The sequence below is a fragment of the Artemia franciscana genome, chromosome 17, assembly GCF_032884065.1.
Source record: "Artemia franciscana chromosome 17, ASM3288406v1, whole genome shotgun sequence".
Lineage (NCBI taxonomy): Eukaryota > Metazoa > Arthropoda > Branchiopoda > Anostraca > Artemiidae > Artemia > Artemia franciscana.
The window spans coordinates 38,008,367-38,029,215 of record NC_088879.1 but is presented as its reverse complement, the minus strand read 5'-3'; the positions used below and the strand labels follow the sequence as shown (position 1 = coordinate 38,029,215).

General features: G+C 33.6%; 1 protein-coding gene across 1 annotated transcript in view; it reads right to left on the bottom strand.

The window, feature by feature from the left end:
* The window catches only part of LOC136037575 (uncharacterized), a 258,613-nt gene that overhangs the window by 31,561 nt on the left and 206,203 nt on the right, over positions 1-20,849 (bottom strand). Inside the window, exons 10-11 of the mRNA XM_065720296.1 lie at positions 12,364-12,645; positions 1,629-1,693 (exon numbers count right to left, since the gene is read on the bottom strand). Coding sequence (XP_065576368.1) covers positions 1,629-1,693; positions 12,364-12,645 — 347 coding nt within the window. The remainder of the gene's footprint in view (positions 1-1,628; positions 1,694-12,363; positions 12,646-20,849) is intronic.

Here is a 20,849-nt window from a genome sequence, read left to right as displayed (position 1 = left end):
TTGAACTGTTTTACTTTCGTTAGATACACTTTACTACTGGTTTAGTTATTTTGTATCCTAATCAACAGCTTGAAGTGCGAGAAGCTTATATTATTTGCTAGTCATTCTTTACACTAGGTGGCATGTAGCGTCATCTGTTTTAGCAAAATATTTCGGAATATTTTTGTGCCAAAATGCTTCCCTATCGTTTGGGTTTTTGTCTGCTAAGGAATACTAACTATAAAAAGTATTCTTGCTTGTTCAGTCTTAATCTACATAGGTTCAAGTAAAGGTTGAACGTCCCAGTCCCTGTGAAGCACCACAAATCAAGACAGCGATTTTAAGTACATCTCACTGCTGGTAGAGTCAGTTTGTTTCATAGTCAATAGAGAAACGTCCTGTGTTATTGTTACTACTATCAGAGTCATTTGGTTACAGTTAATAAAATAAACTGCAAGAAAACATTAAAAACTATGTAGCTTCTATTTTGGCAAAACAAATTGGTATACTTTAAGCGTCAAAAACATTTCACTATCTTTTGGTCTTTTTTCGGCTCTGTCCAATTGATAGAATATGAACCTCTCCCAGGGAGGTTTAAGGCAAGACCTGGAGAGAAACTCCTGCATGTCAACCGATTTAGGACAGGCTGATACAACATAACTTTGTTATTGGGAGGAATAAAAGGGAAGATTTAGAGGTAAGGTATGGGTAAGTTACCTGGAAAGTTACCACAAGCAGGAAAAGTTACCAAAAACAGGCGACGTATATAGAATATTTTAAGAAGAATATAATATTTCAAGACTGAAAAGGAAGGGTCACAGGCTCTAAGTGTGTCATATTTCATCCATGACATATGTGAACCCCCTAGCTTAAAAAAAATCATGGTTAATGCTGTGATTCAGAACTCATAGAAAATTTGTTCTAAATATAGAAATTTGAAGCCGTGAGCCAAATATACTGTTTCCTGCGTATTTGAACATCCAACTAGATAATCTTTGCTCTGTACAGATTTGAACTAATTTAGCTGGAATAGGAATGATTAGCTTTGTGTTGGTAATCGTTAGAGTTCATGTTTATAAGAAATGTACGCTTTAATGTAAAACTTCGTTGTAAAACATAAAAAAGAAAGTTTCTTTTGTAAAGAAAAAAGAACATAAATGCATATCATATAGAATAACAAACAAAGTATGATAAAAAATATGCAACAAAAATAAAATAATCTAAATATAACAAAAAAATATAACATAGAATAAAGTCTATAACGAAATGTAAAATGAAAAACCTATTAGATTACTCAAGGGTGAATGATTTGTACCTGCATGAGGGTAACCCCCCCCCCCCCTTATACTTTTGGAGCAATGTTATTATGGTTTACGAAAGAGTTTTTGCCAGAAAATCATATTTTAACTGAATATCAAAGTAAAATCCCCTTTTTTATACTTTTGGTCATATAGGGGAGAATGGTTAGGTCCTTTGTTCACCTTTGTGAGTGGTACTAGCCACATTAATGATAAAATCCCCTTTTTGCATACTTTTGGTCATATAGGGGAGAAGGATTAAGTCCTTTGTTCAACTTTGTGAATGGTATTAGCCACATTAATGAAAAAAAGTTTAGTGTTTTGACAAAGATAATAGTAAATGGCCCATACTCTTTTTCCAGATCCTTCTCCGATAAAGATTTCAGGTTGATTAGGCCGAATAGCTGAGCAGGATCCTGCAAAAAAAAAAAAAAAAAAAAAAAATAAAATCCACACAATACCATAGTTACATTTGGAAAAATGTGATACTAAAAAACTTATGTCGAATTATTTTATGGTAGAATATTTTAATTACAAGTTTTATTTCAGGCAGTTTAATCTTACATTTTAGTAATATATAATCAGATCTTTGACATGACAACTTTCAGGACACGAATGAAAACACCTTGAAATTCAAGCCTTTCAACTTAACTACCTTTAAAATGAAATTGGAATGGTACCCCAACTTATAGCTCACCTTCAAATTAGACACAAGTAAATTTATTCAGCGTACTAGCACTGTGGGAACGAAATATAATCATATGAGTGATAATAATAAATAATTGCAAAAGCAAATGTTGGGAGACGGGTATAAAAAAAGCAGTATACACTCTTCTATGATGACCAGATGAAAGACATTTCACCCCCTTTACATAAGAAACAAACTTCAGAGTCTTCCCTCCTCCCAAGTAAAAAGATTTTTCTTGAAAGTTTCGACTTGATTCTCCGACCGTGAGAGAGAAAACAGCAGAATTAATACAATTTTTAATTTGTAGCCTTTTAGTGAAGCCTGGCTGGATGTAATCTTGGCATCGTTGTCACTTCGTGAGAAAAAACTACTAGATATTAGTAATTTTTTGGTTTATTTAGTGATTTTCTTCAATAACCAAGTGATTTAAACGCTGCTTAGTAATTCTTTTGTTTAGACAATACGAAAAATCGCCAAAAATAGTAATAAATCACTAGGGCTGGCAACCCTTAATCTTTTAAATGAGAAATGCTTACGCACTCTTGTGAATTTCAGAATCACGCTCACGCTTCAGGTTATTGTCTCTTTGGAGATATCTCAGACACCCGTTGTATAGCATCAAAGGGTTATTTTTGGATTATAAATTAGCTGGCAGTTACCGACATTACCAATTATGTAAAGTAAGGTAGTTTCAGATTTTCATATTAGGAGAAGTCTTTATGAATATAAATAGTTGAGAGTCACTCATGGCATTAGAGTTTTCAAAAAAATAGCTGAAACAAAATAATATATATATATAAAAAATGAAATAAACTCATTTTCAAAATGGATTAGAAAGTATAATTTTTTTTGAAACCTAGGAATATAAATAAAAACAACAAGTGCAAGATGGATTGGGCTTTACATATCATAGTGGTCAAATTTATTTAAGTTATAGATATATAGATGGAAAAAGTTGGTTAGTCCACGAAAAGTAGTTAAAAAGATTATATAAACCTAATCCATTTTATGCCCCTCATTTTCAGTTATATCGTTATACTCTTGAATATGGAAAATATATTAACTATTTAGTGCATTTCAAAAAAAAGTTTATCTTTTAATTATTTCGCCCTTTTAGCCTTCTTACTAATATCAAATTTTATTTATTCTTACACAAGTATTTATAGAGTTTATATTTCTAACTACTATACGTCTCGGTTTAAAATTGGAAATAGTTTCGTCTGGATTTCATTTTGACCTCATTAAATATTTGTTCTGCCTAAGACTCAAATCTAAGTTACCACGGCCGCAGGTAAGTGTTTTTACAACTTCGCTTTGAAGTCTTGTAAATGTGGCAAAAAAGCCAGTGAGTTAACGAAAACAAAATAATAAAATAAAACGGGGATTAATACTAAGAAATAAAAAAAATAAGTCATTCAACCTGAGGTGTGAAGTATTTCGATGCAAAATTTTATATTCCATTATTTTAGTTGGTTCCAGGTTATGATGATTGTCATTCAAAATCCATTTAGACTGAAAATCATAATTCTATATTCAGCTACTATTTTACAGACTTTACAGAGCTATTGCGCGTTGTAATTTCAATCATTTCTAGTTAACTGAACTTTGAGAATAATCAGAAAAGTAAATTCTGATTATTTTGTTTGTTGTCCGATGAAAAGCTTGAATATATTTACTAAACTAACTATTTTGTCCGGGAAATCAGGGAACAATAGCAGCTTCAAATTAATGGAGAGGTAAATGATCAATTGTACATTAGCTATTTTAAAAAATTGTGCAATTAAAAATAGGCTAAACTTGAGAGGGGTAAAATCCTTAAATAAAAAAAAACTATTCGCAGCACAGAACCTCACAAATTTAACACAGTAGAGCCATGACGTGCCATTTCTATTCGACTATCTTTTTTTAAAGGGTAGCGACTCCTCAAGGGATACGGCTTTTACTTGGTCTTTATTTTGAGCATATTCTACAATTTTCCGATTTTTTCCAGGTTATGCTTTTATGAGTATTTTACAAGCTCCAGTAAAGGAACAAATTCCCGGAGCAATCCTAAAAACATAAAATCAATATAGTTTTTCATCCAGTTTTGAATTTAGAAATCTCCTTTCTATTTTGCCAAAACTGAAAACTTGACTCGTGAGCAATCTCCAGCGTTTTACATATTAGAGCGGAATTTAAAATCGCTGCACACTTAGATAACAACAAGCTGAATAAAAATCGCCTTAACTGAGAAATAGATTTTATCTAAAAAGTTCTCAGAAAATAAGATTGTGATATACAGCTGAAAAAAGTAAGGAATTTATAACAAATAGTTGGTGGTTGCTAGAGAGATAGGGGATCTAAATTAGAATTTTCCACTTTCAGATGCCGAGTGCCGAGAGATTTCCAAAGAATAGACTGGCTTGAATTAGAATTGCTAGCTGAGCTAAGCCAACTCTTCTAAAGTATGTGGAGATTTCGGGGAATAGTAAAGCTGTGACTTCGTAAGCTTTATTTTTGAAAATGACCATAATCGGCTGATCATAAAAGGGGTGAACAAGCTTACTCGATTTTATCTCGATGCACTATAAAATTCGGATGTTCCATACTAGATATCAATATGGGCCCTACTCCGAAATTTGTGAATTTGAATGGTTTTTACCAGTCTAATTTGTGTATGGGGAAAATAATGAGTTTCTCACATGCCATAGAAGTAGTGTTTTCCGTGCTAATTATGCTTATATCTCTAAGACCGTCTTTTAGAAATCTCCCAATCTTTGCTGTTTGTTTATATTTTAAATATTCGAATGTTTAAATTTATTAAATGTGTAGAAAATGAGTTGAAGTTTCCAGCAACTATTCCTTTGGGGTTTGCATGAACCCCCTACATCCCCTGGGGAAAAGGCTGTAAGTTATTAAATTTCCCCATTGTTTATTATAGCATATGTTACAGGGAATTACACAGACTTTTTAGGGGGGAGGATTCTCTACGGAAAGGTAAGTTTTCGGTAGTGATATTTGCAGGAGAAATTTTACACACAGGAATTCACCAGAATTTCTGCGTGAAATTCAGTTTGTTTATTTTACTTTCTCTTTGGCAGCTTAATTTTTACATGTTAAGATGTTCCGAGATAATTGTCCGGGGGAATTTTCAGCGGGTCTGGAATTGTTCCGTTTGTGAAAAGAGATGCTCGCTCTTCAATACCCTGCTCTTTACGCAAAAATTTGACTTTTCTTCTAATCCTGTAAGAACAACTCCTGAAACACGCAGACCTTTTAATTAGAATAACAAAAATTTGAAGTACGTATAAAACTTTAGTTTGAAGAGCGCGGGATTGAGGAGGGGGTAGTCCTCCCCATTTAAGGCATAAATTTTGTTTGTTATATGTTTTTATGTTGCTCCTCACTTTCCGTTGATTTTTTTCATTTAATTAAACTAAGACGCGAACTTGTAAAGAATCAAACGAAACCGAAAAATTGCAGGAATGAAAGAAACTATTAAAATTCAATTAAAATTTGGGTAAAAAGTATTCATAATAATCACAAGAATTCCAAAAGCCAGAAAATTATTCTTTATTTAGCAAGCAAAGATCCATTCTTCTTAGAGGGTTCAATAATTGTTTTGCTAAATGTAGAGCTGTCCAACACTTCTTTTTGTTCGTGTCTGCTTCAGCGGAAGTATCCATTTCCTTAGCGAAATATTATTATGACGATGAACCTCCGACAGGAAAATCAATCTTTTTTGTACATAGGAAAGTAGGGTTAATATCACGAGATTTTTCTTTTTTTTTTCCAAAAAGTAAAAGCCAATTCAGATCCATGATTAGCATATAAAAGAAACGGGTTTGACGGCCTGGAAGATTTTTCTACATTTAATTCACAATGTTTCATATCAAAACATTCCTTAACACCATAATACAATAAAATAACTGTAAATATATATTCAACTAGGCTTAAGGTTAATAATAGTTCTTTTTTTTATAAATGAAACTTTTCGAAGTTCCTTTTTATTCACACTAATTTCAGACAAAGCCTCCTTAAATAAAATACTTTTTTGACGCCGAAGCTCCAATTGGATAATCGCTTTCTTTTTCTTTGTGCATGGGAAAGCAAGGTGATCGTCACGCGATTTCGAGAAACTTTTCTAAAACTAAAAAGCCAATTTCGATCAATGTTTAGCATATTCAAGAGACGGATTTGACGACAAAAGTTTTTTTTTACGGGGTTTACACTGTTTCACTGCAAACACTGCAAACTCTATATAAACTGAAAGGAATTTAACATCAGATGTCAGAAAACTGGGGGGAGGAGCAACTGTGCCCCTGCCCAGGCCTAGAACCACAATGACAGTTGCTTTTGTGTTTTCGAAAGCAGCGACTGATCACTCACCGCATATTCTACCTCCATAGTTCTTATATGGATTAGTGATTGTAAATATTGGTTTGACTTTTCTATTTATTATCCTCTGATTTAAGATTCTTTCTTTTCAGTTTCTTTTTAACTTCGATAATTTTTAAAGCTAGGAATGTCATGTTACATATAGGTGAAATGTTCATTTGTTTGTTTTTCTTCTTTGTTGGCTTCCTAATGGCTAAAGACCAGGTTTTTTTCAAGATTTACTTCTTTGGTTTTGAAATTACATATAATTAAATTCAAGCTCTATATTATCATTAGTGCAATTAAGGTACATCTGTACTTTGAACTAAAAGATTCGTGAGTCAGTATTTTTATCCCGAATAGTCCTTACAAATTTTTTTTGAGGAGTTATATGCAAGAATGTATCAGGAACATTTTCATAGAAATGGAAGGGAAGACAATGAACGAAGAATTGGAACGCCCAGAAATAAAGGAGATGTGTGAAAATACCAGGAATCGTAAATTAAATATAATCGTTTATAATCGTTTGAATTACTAAAGAGGAAACCTTCACAGCCATATATAGGCTTCCTTAAAAATTAGGAATAATAGGGGGTTCGATATTAAAAAAAATCCCCCACAGGAAGTTATGCAGTTCTTTTTTAGTGCCGTTGCCAAATTAAAAACAGAAACGTGAAAATTAGCTAAAAAATCTTGTACTAAAAAATTTAAGATGGTATAGCTTTCTTTTGTGGGTTGGGCTTAGTTGTCTTTAAAAATCAATTAAACAAAAGGAAGCAAGTTTTTCAACTGAAAGTAAGGAGCAACATTGAAACTTAAAACGAACAGAAATTATTAAGTATATGAGGCGGTTCGCCCCCTTGTCAATACCTCACTCTTTACGCTAAAGTTCAAATTTTGTTCCAATTCTTTAAGAATGACCCTGAATCACAAAGGGTTTAGTCAGAATAAATAGCTCTTTTGAAAGTGCTAAAAAAAACTTTAGCGTAAAGAGTGAGGCACTGACGAAGGGGTGAACCCCTCATAGACGTGATAATTTCTGTTTGTTTAAGCTTAGTGTTTCTACACATTTTCAGTTGAAAGAACTTGTTTTCTTATTTAATTTTTGACCTTTTTTTAAATAATGCTTGAAAATACGGCACCCCCTTCTTGGTAAATTCCCTTCCCCCACGAAAAATTCCCCCATGAAAGATCTTCCCACGTAACCTTCTCCCCCTGACCCCCACCAAAAAAATCAAGCTGAAAACGTGTATATACTTCCCAATAGCCAATACTATATGCAAACAATGGGCAAAGCTCACAACTTGCAGCCCTTCCCCCGGGGGCTGTGGAGGTTTAAGTCATCCTCAAGGACATATTTTTTTTTTTTTTTTTGACCAGGCTAAACAAAATGGCTATCTCAAAATTTCGATTGGGTCACTTTGGGAAGAAAATGAGCATGGGAGGGGTCCAAGTTGCCTGCCTTTTTTTGGTCACACAAAAAGAGAACTAGAATATTTAATTTCCATTCGAATGAGTCCTCTCGCGATATTTTAAGACTACATGGTCGATACAATCATCCCTGGGAAGGAAAAAAAAAAAAAAAAACACACACACACACACAAACCCAAATAAACACGCATCCGTGATCTTTCTTTGGCAAAAAATACAAAATTCCACATTTTTGCAGAAAGCATCTTGAAACTTCTACGGTAGGGTTTTCTGATACGCTGACTCTGATGGTGTGATTTCCATTCAGGCTCTATGATGTTTAGGGGATGTTTCTTTCTTTTTTCAAAAATAAGGCAAATATTCTCAGGCTCGTAACTTTTGATGGGTAAGCTTAAACTTAATGGCACTAATATATTTGAAATCAGCATGAAAATTTGAGTCTTTTGATGTATCTATTGGCGTTACTATTGAGCCGGGCCACTCCTTTCTTACAGTTCGTTACCAGGAACTGTTTGATTTTTTGCTGATATTTTTAAGGATGAGAAATGTTGCAAAATTTAAGTAATTAGTTTCGCTTTGTTTATTTTACTGTTAAACGTAGCAACACTGAGGATATTTTGGTCCTCCGTTAATATTAAGGTAAAACAACCAAAGAAAAATGTTTTTATTTTGATGATCTTGGTATTTTAAGACAAGTTGTATCAAATTGTTTAGTAAAATTATCTCAGAAGTAGCTTATTTTCTTTCTTTTCCTATTGTTTTGGTATTCATAGTCACTATTTATATTTTTGTTTCTGGTGGGTTAAATATTTAAAATGTATTGCGTCTTGGTTCTTGCACGAGTGAAATACCAGTAGAATAAAGGATCTTTTTGTTAAAAATATTTTTCCAGAATGATCAAGCTGACCTTACTAACTGACTTTGACTTTGCAAGCTGACTGGGTTGTTTCCTTAAACGATTATTTATCAATTAAGTTCTAAAGAATTGCATTTTTCCATATATAAGATTTCTTAGGGTACTGTAGGGTTAGGAAATGTTAGGGTAAAACATTTTTAGGATACGAATTAGGATAATTAGGAAAAGGGATGATTTCCTTAAACGATGATTTTTAAATTAGATTCTAAAGGGTAGCAAGTTTCCTTATACAAGATTTATTAGAGTAAGGAAGGGTTAGGATATATTAGGGTAAAACATTTTTTAGGCTGATTGTGTCTAGTTTTCAATAAGTAGCTGCTTCGTTAAAGGAGTCTTCTGGTACTCAGACCCTCCCGAAGGAAATGCATCAGGTATTATAATGTAATAAAATAATGTCGTTATTAACATTCCTGGAATTCTCAATGTAACTAGTGTTTTTCCAAACGAGAATAAAAAAGCGTGTATCCTTAGAGGATAATTTGTTATATCTACTTTCAAAGGGAAGCAAATTTCCTTATATAAAAGTGATCAATTGTCGTAACAATTCTTCATTCTTATTGCTTTTAATTCTATTTGCAATTACTTGCTCAAAATATGTGTAGTAACTATTGATATATCGGGAAAAAGAATTTTCAGGAGAATATAAAAAACAAAAATGAAGGAAGCTGATGTTAATTACAAAAGACTAATGGTAAGTAGGAAGAAAAAAAAGTAGAGGAACATTCAAACAAATATTTCGACTGCTAAAATGTGTGTTTAGAGCTAAAAAAGGCGAAGAATTTTAAACATAAAAATCTTAAAAAGGAAAGGATTTAAACTAAAAAGAAATTCTCTGACCTTTCGATACAACCATAATTGATATTTCTGGTCTCATGGTGAAACAGAGGAAAGTATTGTTGCAAAGAAAGTTCCCAGAATAGTCAAGGTAACATATGGTTTTCTTCCAAACGGGGAAAAAGGGCTGTTTCCTTAAACTATGATTTATAGGTCAAGCTCCAAGGGGTAGTAAGTTTCCTTATATAAGAGTGATTTATCTTCATGTTGGTAGTTAATTTTTATTGCTTTTAATACTGTCCGCAGTTGCTTCCTGAAGGTATATATTGTAATTAATAACAATAATGCGAAAAGGAAGTTCAAGGTTAATATCACTGAAATAAATCCATAAAAAGGGATTCTTGAGAAAATTGGTTTATAAATCAGATCCTTTTTAGTCACATTAACTATTTTAAGTATCAAAAACGAAATTTTGGAATGAACTCTAAAAACAAATGGGAATTCAATTTAAAAACTATCTTTGGCTATGAACATTGTATGCAATTAATGCCAACGTATATAGATTAAATAGCGTGTAAGTACTGTCAATGTCCTGTCAGTAAAATCACCTAGTCATCATGCCTAACCTTTAACCGGAAAATTTGTACAGTTAAAGGTACTTTGTTTCTTAGAATGTGCTGTTTGTTTTGAGTAAATAAATAGGTTTTTTCAACTAGAGGTAGCGATCAACATTAAAACTGAAAATGAACGGAAATTATTCTGTATATGAGGGAGGATGCCCCTTTATCAACTCTCGCTCTAGACGCTAAAGTCATAAAACTCTTTAAAAATACTTCTCAATCAAAATCAACGGCCTTTGTGTTTTAGCAGCCTCTCTTAAGAAATCAAGACAAAAAGTCAAACTTTAGATTAAAGAGCGAGGGCTGAAGACGGGACACTGCCCTCAGATACAGAATAATTTCTTTTCGTTTTAATTTTAGTATTTACTCATTGTCAAAATTTAGCGTAAAGAGCGAGGCGTTGAGGACGGGACAACCCCTTTCATATACGAAATAAATTCTGTTCGTTTTTAAGTTTTAATGTCGCTCCTTACTTTCAGTTAAAAATTTTTTTATTTTATTTCTGAACGTTTTTGAATTAATGCAGGTTTTGGATCACCACATATGAATAATTAAGAAGAAATTTGCACATTAATTTTAATTTTTTGGCTAAATGCCTTTCTTAAAGTTTTGATCGGACGATTTTAAGAAAAAAGGGGCGGGGAGCCTAGTTGCCTTTGAATTTTTGGATCACTTAAAAAGGCCACTAGAGCTTTTAATTTTATTTATGAAAGTTTTTGTTAGTAATAAATATATGTAACTGACGAATTAAGTTACGTAACGAACTTCTATATTTGTATATTTTTATCCCGTATATGAGGAGTTTCCCTCCTTGTCAATACCTCACTCTTTACACTAAAGTTTGAATGTTGTTGCAATTCTTTAAGAATGAGCCCTGAATCACAAAGGTCGTTTAATTACAATAAGTAGCTCTTTTGAAGTTACTAAAAATACTATAGCGTAAAGAGCGAAGTATTGAGGATGAGATGAACCCCCTCATATACGCAATAGTTTCTGTTCGTTTTAAATTTTTATTTGGTCCTTAGTTTCAGTTCAAAAAACTTGTTTTTTATTTAATTTTTCATTTTTTAAGTAATTTCATGCAAATTCAAGAATTTCGTGGAAATTCTCTTCCTTCATTATAAATTACTCCATGGAAAGATCCACCCACATAACCCCCTCCACCTACCACTGAAAAAAACCCATAAAACGTCTGTATACTTCTCAATAACCAATACTATATTTAAACAATGGGTAAAGCTTACAGTTTGCAGCCCTTCCTCTGGGAACGTTGGGGGATTAAGTCGTCTTCAAAAACATAGTTATTACATTTTTCGACTATGCTGAATATAACTGCTATCTCAAAATTTTGATCTGGTGACTTGGGGAAAAAATCAACGTGGGAGGGGGCCTCGTTGCCCTACAATTTTATTGGTCACTTGAAAAGGGCTCTAGAAATTTTAATTTTCGTTAGAATGAGCCCTCTTGCGATCATCACGATCACCCCTGGGAAAAAACACAAAATTCCATTTTCTCGCAGATAGGAGCTTCAAACCTCTACGGTGGAGTTCAATGATACGATTAATCTGATGATATGATTTTCATTAGGATTCTATGACTTTTAGGGGTGTTATCCTTTTTTTTTTCAAAAATAGGGCAAATTTTCTCAGGCTCATAACATTTGATGGGTGAAACGCAACTTGATGAAACTTATATAATTAAAATCAGCATAAAAATGCAATTCTTTTGATATATCTACTGGTATCAAAATTTTGGTTTTTAGAGTTTCGGTAACTATTGAGCCGGCAAAAATTTGTTACCACTAAATGTTTGATTCCCCTTAACTGTCTTGTTTGACGGGTAAATAGCGTTGTTGCTAGAAAAACTGAGCTATTTATTAGGAGTGTTCCTTCTCCTCGGAAGTTTTGTTTGTATTTTTTTTTTTTCGTTTCGTTTATTTTGTATACTCCTCTACATACATTCATGCATGTTTAGAGGGCATAAACCAATTATTATTATTATTACCATTAAATTATTTTTCTAACTTTTCCAGTGGGGCAGAAACCCAAAAGCTGCTGCTCAACAAAAAAATCAAATTCATTTTTCCCGGTCAAAAATTATTTTACTAGAAAGTACTGTTATTCCTCTGATATGCTCTTTACTTAAGACAAGCTTAACTGAGGAGAAATTTCTCGGGTGATACTCATCTTTTCTGTTTTGTGCATCTACTACATATTTTTTTATGTTTCATATTTTTTTTTTTTTTAATGTTTGGACACAATAGCAGAACATTGTCATTCCACCTAAGGAAAAAAAGCTCACTTGTAGATGATTGGGTATATACCAGCTCCGTTGTTGATTCAGCTTCTTCCTTTTCTGGGTATGTATATTGTATTGTTTCTGCTAACACCGATGTTCCTCTGTTTTGGCTTGTTGGGTTGGCTTTCCTTTCAGTAATTGATGGAACTTTCTTTGAGGTTCCTTTTGTGTTGTCCCTATGTTCCTTTTGTGTTGTCCTTCTCTGTTCTAATTTTGTAGTCCCGGGATTCAGATGACTTAAAATTATGTTTCCTTGAGTTCGGTGATATTCACGATGTGCGTCAACTAAAATAAATAGTTCATTAAAAATATTTAAGAAACAAATAATCAAATATTTTAATTTGAATACTTGATTTCTTTCCTTGAAGCTAATAATTCCTGTTTTCTTTCAAGTAAATATACACGGAATAAATATTCTAATGCGTACTTACACAGCAACATATATTGTTAAAATGTAGTAAAGTTCGTGAGTTTAATTTATTGTGAAAAGACATCCACGTGGAGTCATATAGTTTTTTATAGAAGTTTTAGTGAAGTTTATGTAGTTTTTTTTATAGAAAACAATTTTAGAAGAAACAAAAGAAAATATTAAAAATCGCACTATTTAGGTATGAATTAACCTAAGATACCTCTAGGGGCTACAAATATTTTTATATAGAAGCCTTTCGTCCCTCTAGACTAATACTGCTACTGCTAATAAAATGTTACTTCTAGACTAATCTGCTAGAGTAAATAAATGCTAGATATGCTAGATTAATTAAAAAAAACTAGTTTTTTTAACTGAAAGTAAGGAGCGACATTAAAACTTAAAACGAACAGAAATTACTGCGTGTATGAAAGGGGCTGCTCCTTCCTCAACTTCCCGCTCTTTACGCTAAAGTTGAACTCTTTCTCTCCATTCTACTCCACAAAACAGTAAATAATTTTAGCATAAAGAGCGGGACGTTGAGGAAGGAACAGCCCCTTTGATACACGGGGTAATTTCTGTTCGTTTTAAGTTTTAATGTCGCTTCTTACTTTCTTTTAAAAAAATTTGTTTTTTTAAATTTAATTTCTGAACGTTTATAAATTAATGGATGTTTGATTTTGGCTCTCCGCAAATGAATAATTTAAATGAAATTTGCGCATTAATTTAATTTTGCTAAATGGCTTTCTCTTAGTTTTGACCAGACGATTTTGAGAAAAAGGGTGAGAGAGGAGGCCTAGTTTCCCTCCAATTTTTCGGTTACTTAAAAGGCAACTAAACCTTTTAACCTTAGGGAGTGTTTTACCCTATTTTCTAAAATGAGGCACATTTATCAGGCTCGTAACTTTTGATGGGTATAACTGATCTTGATGAAACTTACATATTTAAAATCTGCATTAAGATGCGATTCTTTTGATGTAACTATTTGTATTAAAATTTTTTAGAGTTTCGATTACTATTGAGCCGGGTCGCTCCTTACTACAGTTCGTTACCCCGAACTGTTTGAAAATAATAAGTTCCACATTTTTGTAGAAAAGATCTTGAAAATTCTACAATAGGGCTTTCGAATACGCTCAATGCGATGGTGTGATTTTCGTTAAGATCGAATGACTTTTAGGGGCTGTTTCCCCCTATTTTCAAAAACAAGGCAAATTTTCTCAGGCTCGTAACTTTTGATAAGTAGGACTAAATATGATAACCAGCATAAAAATCTGATTCTTTCGATGTATCTATTAGTATCAAATTTCCGTTTTTCGAGTTTCGTTTACTATTGAGCCGGGTCGCTCCTTACTACAGTTCGTTACCACGAACTGTTTGACTAACGTAGCAATGCTGACGAAAACGTAGTGCTGCAGTAAAAACCTCACAATTTTACAACAAACAAAAGAAAATTTTAAAAATCGCACTTTCTAGGTATGAATTGACCTAAGATACCTCCAGGGGCTAAAAATATTTTTATATAGATGCCCTTCGTACTATGCCCTTCATACTTCTAGACTAATACTGCTACTGCTAATAATATTCTACTTTTAGAATAATGTGCTAGACTAACGTAGCAATGCTGACGAAAACGTGGTGCTGCAACAAAAACCTCACAATTTTACAATAAACAAAAGAAAATTTTAAAAATTGCACTTTTTAGGTATGAATACCTCCAGGGCCTAACTTTATTTTAATATAGATGCCCTTCGCACTATGCCCTTCGTACCTCTAGACAAATACTGCTACTGCTAATAATATGCTACTTCTAGACTAATATGCTAAGACTAATCGAACAAAATTTAAAATATATGAAAAGGAGGATAAACACGAAGTAGCTTGAACAATATATAATGTCTCATCTACAGGAAGCACTTTTCAATCTATTTTCTTGGCTATAAAAACAGTCTAATTTCAAGAAAGACGGCTTCCAGATAAGTTGGCTGGTAACGAAGTGGATAATGACATTACTGTCTCCAAAGATGTCTTTATCTCCTGACAGACAGACAAGTTCAAGGAATGCTTCTTTTGTTTTCTGACAATTCCCAGATCAAGTTATCTCTCTGAAGACTGTACAACCTTGAATGAAATTGAAGGGAAAAATATCGAAGCTGTTTCTTTGGTGTTTCTAAAGAATACATTTCTGACTTATTAGCAAACATTTTGCAAAACGAAAAAATTGGCTAGTAAACACTGCCCGAGTAACATCTTTTATCATTGAGGTTCATTTTTTAGGTTGATTTTTGTGCACTAAATGTTTCAAAAGCATTTGATTCAATATACCCTAGCCAACTTTGGCATTCTTTAATTCAACTTGGTGCTAATGTGTCTATTATCAACTCTTCGTTTTTGGTATGCTAATCCACATGTTTGACTCAAGTCAGGTGACAGTTACATTGGTAATATCCCTATCCATTCTGGTCTTAGGCAAGGGGGATTCCTATCCCCGTATATTTTTAATGCTTGTCTTTATTCTGTTTTGCCAAGTATTAATCCATCATGTTTTTTAGACCTAACAAATCTTTCGTATTTTGGATCTGCAGATGATTTAATTTTGATTAGCCGCACTAAATCTACTCTAATTAAGTCGACCAAGCTTGTTTCTAAGTCTTTTGATGAAATCGGCCTCAAACTTACTACTGGAAAAAGGGGATATTTAGTTTTTAATGATAAACATCAAAGTAGCGATCTTGCTTTTGGTTCTTTCTCAGTAAAGCTTTTTTCTTCGATTCGGTGGCTTGGTATTAGTATTTGTTCATCTTTACCGGCTTTTCGATCTTGCAGGCTTAATGATATTAAAAGTAAACTTAAAATTGAGTACGCGAAAATGGTCCCGAGCCAAAGCAGATTTTCACGGAAGGCTTTGTCCAGACTTTATTCTACATATTTCGATCATTCCGTATTGTTTCTGGCCGGTTTGCGCCCGTTTTTAATTCTCAAGATTTACAAAATATACGAGTTCTGTATTTCCGTTATTGCAAATATTTATTGTATCTGCCGCGTTCATATACAAATCGTAAGATTATTAGAAAGTTTTGTGCCACTGATATTACCTTTGTTTATAAAAAACTTCATGCTAGATTAGGTGCTGATGCCTGTTAACGTTTGGGTCCTTACCACCATTTGGTTAGATTGTATTGATTGTATTGTCTGTGTTGTATTGTTTTTCTTTCCTTTAGTATTTCTACTCCGCTTAAATTGTTAAAACGAGTGGGTCATAAATAAATTATTTTTATTATTAATTAGTATAGATAATACGCCAAAAATTATACGTTAAAAAATTGACATTATCGATGCATTTCAGTTGGATTTTTGAGCCGAGTTGATTTTCAACCTTTCCAGTTGCGTTTTTTTGGGTCCAAAACTGAAAAAATTATGTTTTTATTTTTATAAATATATAGGAAACTTCGAGCTTGGCAGTCATAAAAAACATGTTCATGCATTATTAGTCTTTTGAGTTAGTATAGAAATGGGTGGATACTTTGATAATTGAGTTCACAGCCCAAAATAGGGCTTGTGACGGTGTTTTAAAATTGGCTTTTATAGCCTCATTATGCTCGGCCACACGAAATATTACAAATAATAGTGCAAACCTATGTTAAATCAGCTAGAAAAATCTAAGACTATCTATATCTTTGGAAGTGCAGCTTATCTCTCAAAATTTAGCTATTTTTACCTTTGCATATATGATGGACCTATCACAACATTGAAGGAGAATTTTGATTGAAGACGCTCTTTAACTTTTGTTATTCTTACATGTATTTGATTTAATTCCCCTCTATTCTTATGTTAAAGAAAATGTTTTTTTTTATTTCAATCTCCTGTCTGTTTTTTTTTTCTTTTTTTTTCATAGCAAATATTCAAGAATCTTCAGAGATAGTAATTAAGTTACTGTCTCTAGTAACTTAATTAAGTCAACAAAAGTTAAAACAAACTCTTATTCTGGTAAAATTTTGGCTGAAATTTGCATTTTTAAATGCATTACTTTTCATTCTAAGGCTAGCACAATACGTAAAAACAAATATTTGAGTGAATGTTCTGTTTTGCAAAAGCATGTATTCACAATATCCATCCATTTTTTTCTTTTAATAGATATAATTAGAATAGGAAACCGAAAACATGAGCTTTCTAACAGTCGTTTTTGGTAAATAAATTGTTTAGTGAAAATATTTCACTTTAAACAAAAAAGGCAACTTTTAGTTCCAAAGGCTAAAATGCAAAGGTTAAGGTAAAAGGTATATGCTCTCCATTTGGCAGGTGCCCAAGACATTAGCTACGGGTTTCTTTTTTCAACAAAAGGGCACTCTGTTAAGGGGAGGAGGAAGGTTCATCCCCTTACCGTCCCTTAGTATGATTTTGATACTGCTGCTAAATCCAGATTTATTCTAAAAGAGCGCCGAAATAGCGTGTCAAGAAACTGGTAGAAAAAGTTCTTAAAGATAGTTCATTTATCAGATGTCGTCTTGAAATACATAAAATAAATGTTCACCACCCCAATAAACACAATAATACCACTAATTTAGCATTTGATATGCATTATTCAAAATGTTTATGCTTAGGTTTTATGTTTTCCGTTGATTTCAGTTTTCCATTTCTTATGAGCTCTGTATAAGAGCTTTTGAAAAATTTCTGAGCAGATTTTTCAAAAAATTCAAATAGAACACACAGTTGTCACAAGCAATTATTATCGCAGCATTAATATTGTTCAATTGCATTGGGGCAGGGTTTTTTCTTCTTTTTTTTTCTGAGAAATCGTTTCAGAAAAAAACACAGCTGAAAGCAACTCAAATAAGAAACAATTGAGTGAAAGTTCAGTAAACATTCTACTTTTGGGAGTTAATCATTCAGTTTGGAATGAGGTTTTGTGGTAGTGCATTATAAGGCATTGCATGCCCCTTAACTAACTAACTAACTTACTTCAACATATTAAAACAAGTTTTGCCATAAAATAAGAAGCACCGTCTAAGTTTCTCTTAAACTGTTCTAAAAGTTGTACGACGAGGGAATGTTTATCCTAGCAAGATATTGCAAAGAGAAATCAGCTAAGCGAGAATATTAGACTGCACTAAACAGGGGTTCTGCATTGTTCGAGTTGCTTCGTTTCCACAAAGAAGGTATTCATAAAAACTACAACTTATTATCTGATAAGCCTGTAAAATCCCCTGTAAATTATTTTGAGGCTATGCACTGTTGCTAGTGATCCAAAATAAAGCAAAGAATCACAAGACTGAATTGTCATTCCTAGAGATCTTTATCGTACCTGATGTTTATTATGGTTGCGGTAAGTAGCAAATTTGCAGTAAGTCGCGGTAAGTGTAATAGTTCGCAACGCCTGTGAACTGCAGCTCTGTAATAATTGTATACATAATAAGCCGGAGAGCCGAAGTAATTCATTATTAAAATAAAAAAATAAGTTTTTTCAGCTGAAAGTAATGAGCGACATTAGAACTTCAAACGAACAGAAATTATCACGAATACGAGAGGGTTAGCCCCTTCCTCAGTGCCTCGCTCTTCACTCTAAAGTTTCTTAATATTTTTAGAAAAGCTTCTTCTTGTTCTAATTAAACGACCCTTGTGCGTCAGGAGTTATTCTTAAAGAATTGGGATAAAATTAAAATTTTATTGTAACGAGAAAGATACTGAGGAGGGGGCATCTCCCCTCATTTAGGTCATAATTTCTGTTTTAATCTTACTTCTTACTTTCAGTTAAAAAAAACTTTTTTCATTTGATTTCTGATCGTTTTTTTAAATAATGTCAGTAAATCTAGCTCCAACTTCACGAAACAATACCCCTTCCCACGGAAATATCCTCCATACAATTGAATCTCCATAAAAATTTACTCCAGACAATTAGTCCTAACATCTACACGCGCAAAATTGAGTCGGCAAAGAGAAAGGAAGACATATAAAGCGAATTTCGTGTAGGAATTCTGGTAATTTCCCTCAGTGTATAATTTCCCCTGAAAATTTCCCCCCATGAAACTTTTCTTCTCATGAAAAATTTTCAAGGGGTAAGTCCCAGCAGAAAATTCATCCCCTTCCTACCCGAAAAATTAATGCATACTTCCCAGTAACAAATGCGATGCGTAACCAATGGCAAAATTCTGTAATTTGAAGTCCTTTCCCCAGGGGCTGTGGGAGGTCATGTTATCTCCAAAGGCATAGTTATTAAGCCTTTGAACTATGATAAACAAAATAGCTATCTCTAGAATCTGATCAGACCATTTTGGAAAAAATGGGTGCGGGAGGGGCCTTAATGACCTTCCAATCTTTTGATCACTTAAAAAGGACACTAGAACTTTAAATTTCCGTTCGAATAAACCCTCTCCGATGGGCTTAGACTACTGGGTCAGTACAATCACTCCTGGGGAAATACAAATAAACACGCATCCGTGATCTTTCTTCTCCCAAAAAATACAAAATTTCACATTTTTCCAGATAGGAGCTTTAAACCTTTACCGTAGGTCCCTGATATGCTGGATCTGGTGGTGTGATTTTCTTTAAGATTCTTTGACATTTTTTCCCTTTTTCAAAAATTCCAATGAAACATCTATAAACATGCCGAACATTAATATTCCAGATATTGTTACAGCGTCCCCAGTAAGTGACGCGCTCCGATCATTGAAGGTGACAGGGGTGAAAAATCAAATACCCCTCCCAGACAACAAATCCGTGAAAAGATCAGATCGTGGAACAGTATGACCAGTAATAGCAGAAGCAGTCAAAATACTAGTTGCAAATGAGTTAGAACAACTCATGAGTTAGAATAACTGGTTTGGTTGGAGGTGGCTTTATCCTTTCCGCTGCTGCAATTATAGCGTGGGAATCAGTACCTGCAAGATTTTGTAGAGCACATTTTAGGGGGGAAAGATTAACCTAAGAGTCATGTCTGCATACGCCCTGACCTTAAATGTGACTGATAAAGCAAAGTTTACGTTTATGACGACCTGGAACGATATGAAGACTGGAATGCAAGAGTTGGACCAAACAAGGCCTTAACTTAGCATAGTACCTTCGGCCAAGGAACAATTTTGTGACAACGATGAAAGGCTCTTTAATCTTGCTGTAGATAAGAATTCGGTAATCTGAAATACGATGTTCCAGCCCCCCTAAAAACAAAATAACAACACTTTAATTCGACTTTGTTTATCCGCCAGGCATAGAAGCCGTTTACCCCCAAGAATAGATGTCAGGGGCTCAAAAACTCAGAAACCAATGCTATGTTCTGCTTCCCCCTGTCTTAAAGGTTCAATGCCCTAAATGATGAGAAATCAAAGAGGAGCTTGCCAATTGTCATGTAGAGAGAAAGTGGAAGTAATTTTTGGTGGAAATGCTTAAAAAACCCTGAAAAACCCTCGAAACCTCGATAGGTCAAAACGAAAGAGAAAATGCTAGAAAAGCCAAAAAACAATTAAGTTAGTTGACAAGTCTCGAGTGCATTGCTGTAAAACAGAGCGTAGGAAGCAAAGAGCAGAAGTTAAGAAACATTCCGAATAGACTAGCAAAGCCACCGATCAGAAATGCCGGATTCATTGGAAACAACGCTTATGCCACAAAACAATTATTTAGGCAAGCCACAGAGAGAAAGCAACAGATCTTTAAGATCATACACTTGAAGAATGGGCAGAGCATAAAAGCCCTCTCTGCATGAATTTCAAGAATGATGAAACATTTACAAGAACTCCTAGGCTCATCCCATCACGCTTGCTCTTCCGGGGCTTTTGCCAGGAGACCTACAAGCATCTTATAATGTTTGTCTTGAACCCCCTGATATTGATGAAATAAGGAAAGCTGTTCAGTCACTTAAAACCCTAAGACTCCTGGTGAAAATGATCTACCAACAGAACTATATAAAGCTGGTGACGATATTGTCACAGCTCGACTGAAACCCCTATTTGACAAAATTCGAATAAAAAAAAAATTCATGAAGGATTGAAAAGTTTCAGTCCTTCTTCCTTTCTTCAAAAAGGGTCACGAGTCAGAGAGTAAGAATTACAATGGAATCACTTTCACTGATATCGTAGCCATTTTTTTGCTATTCTTT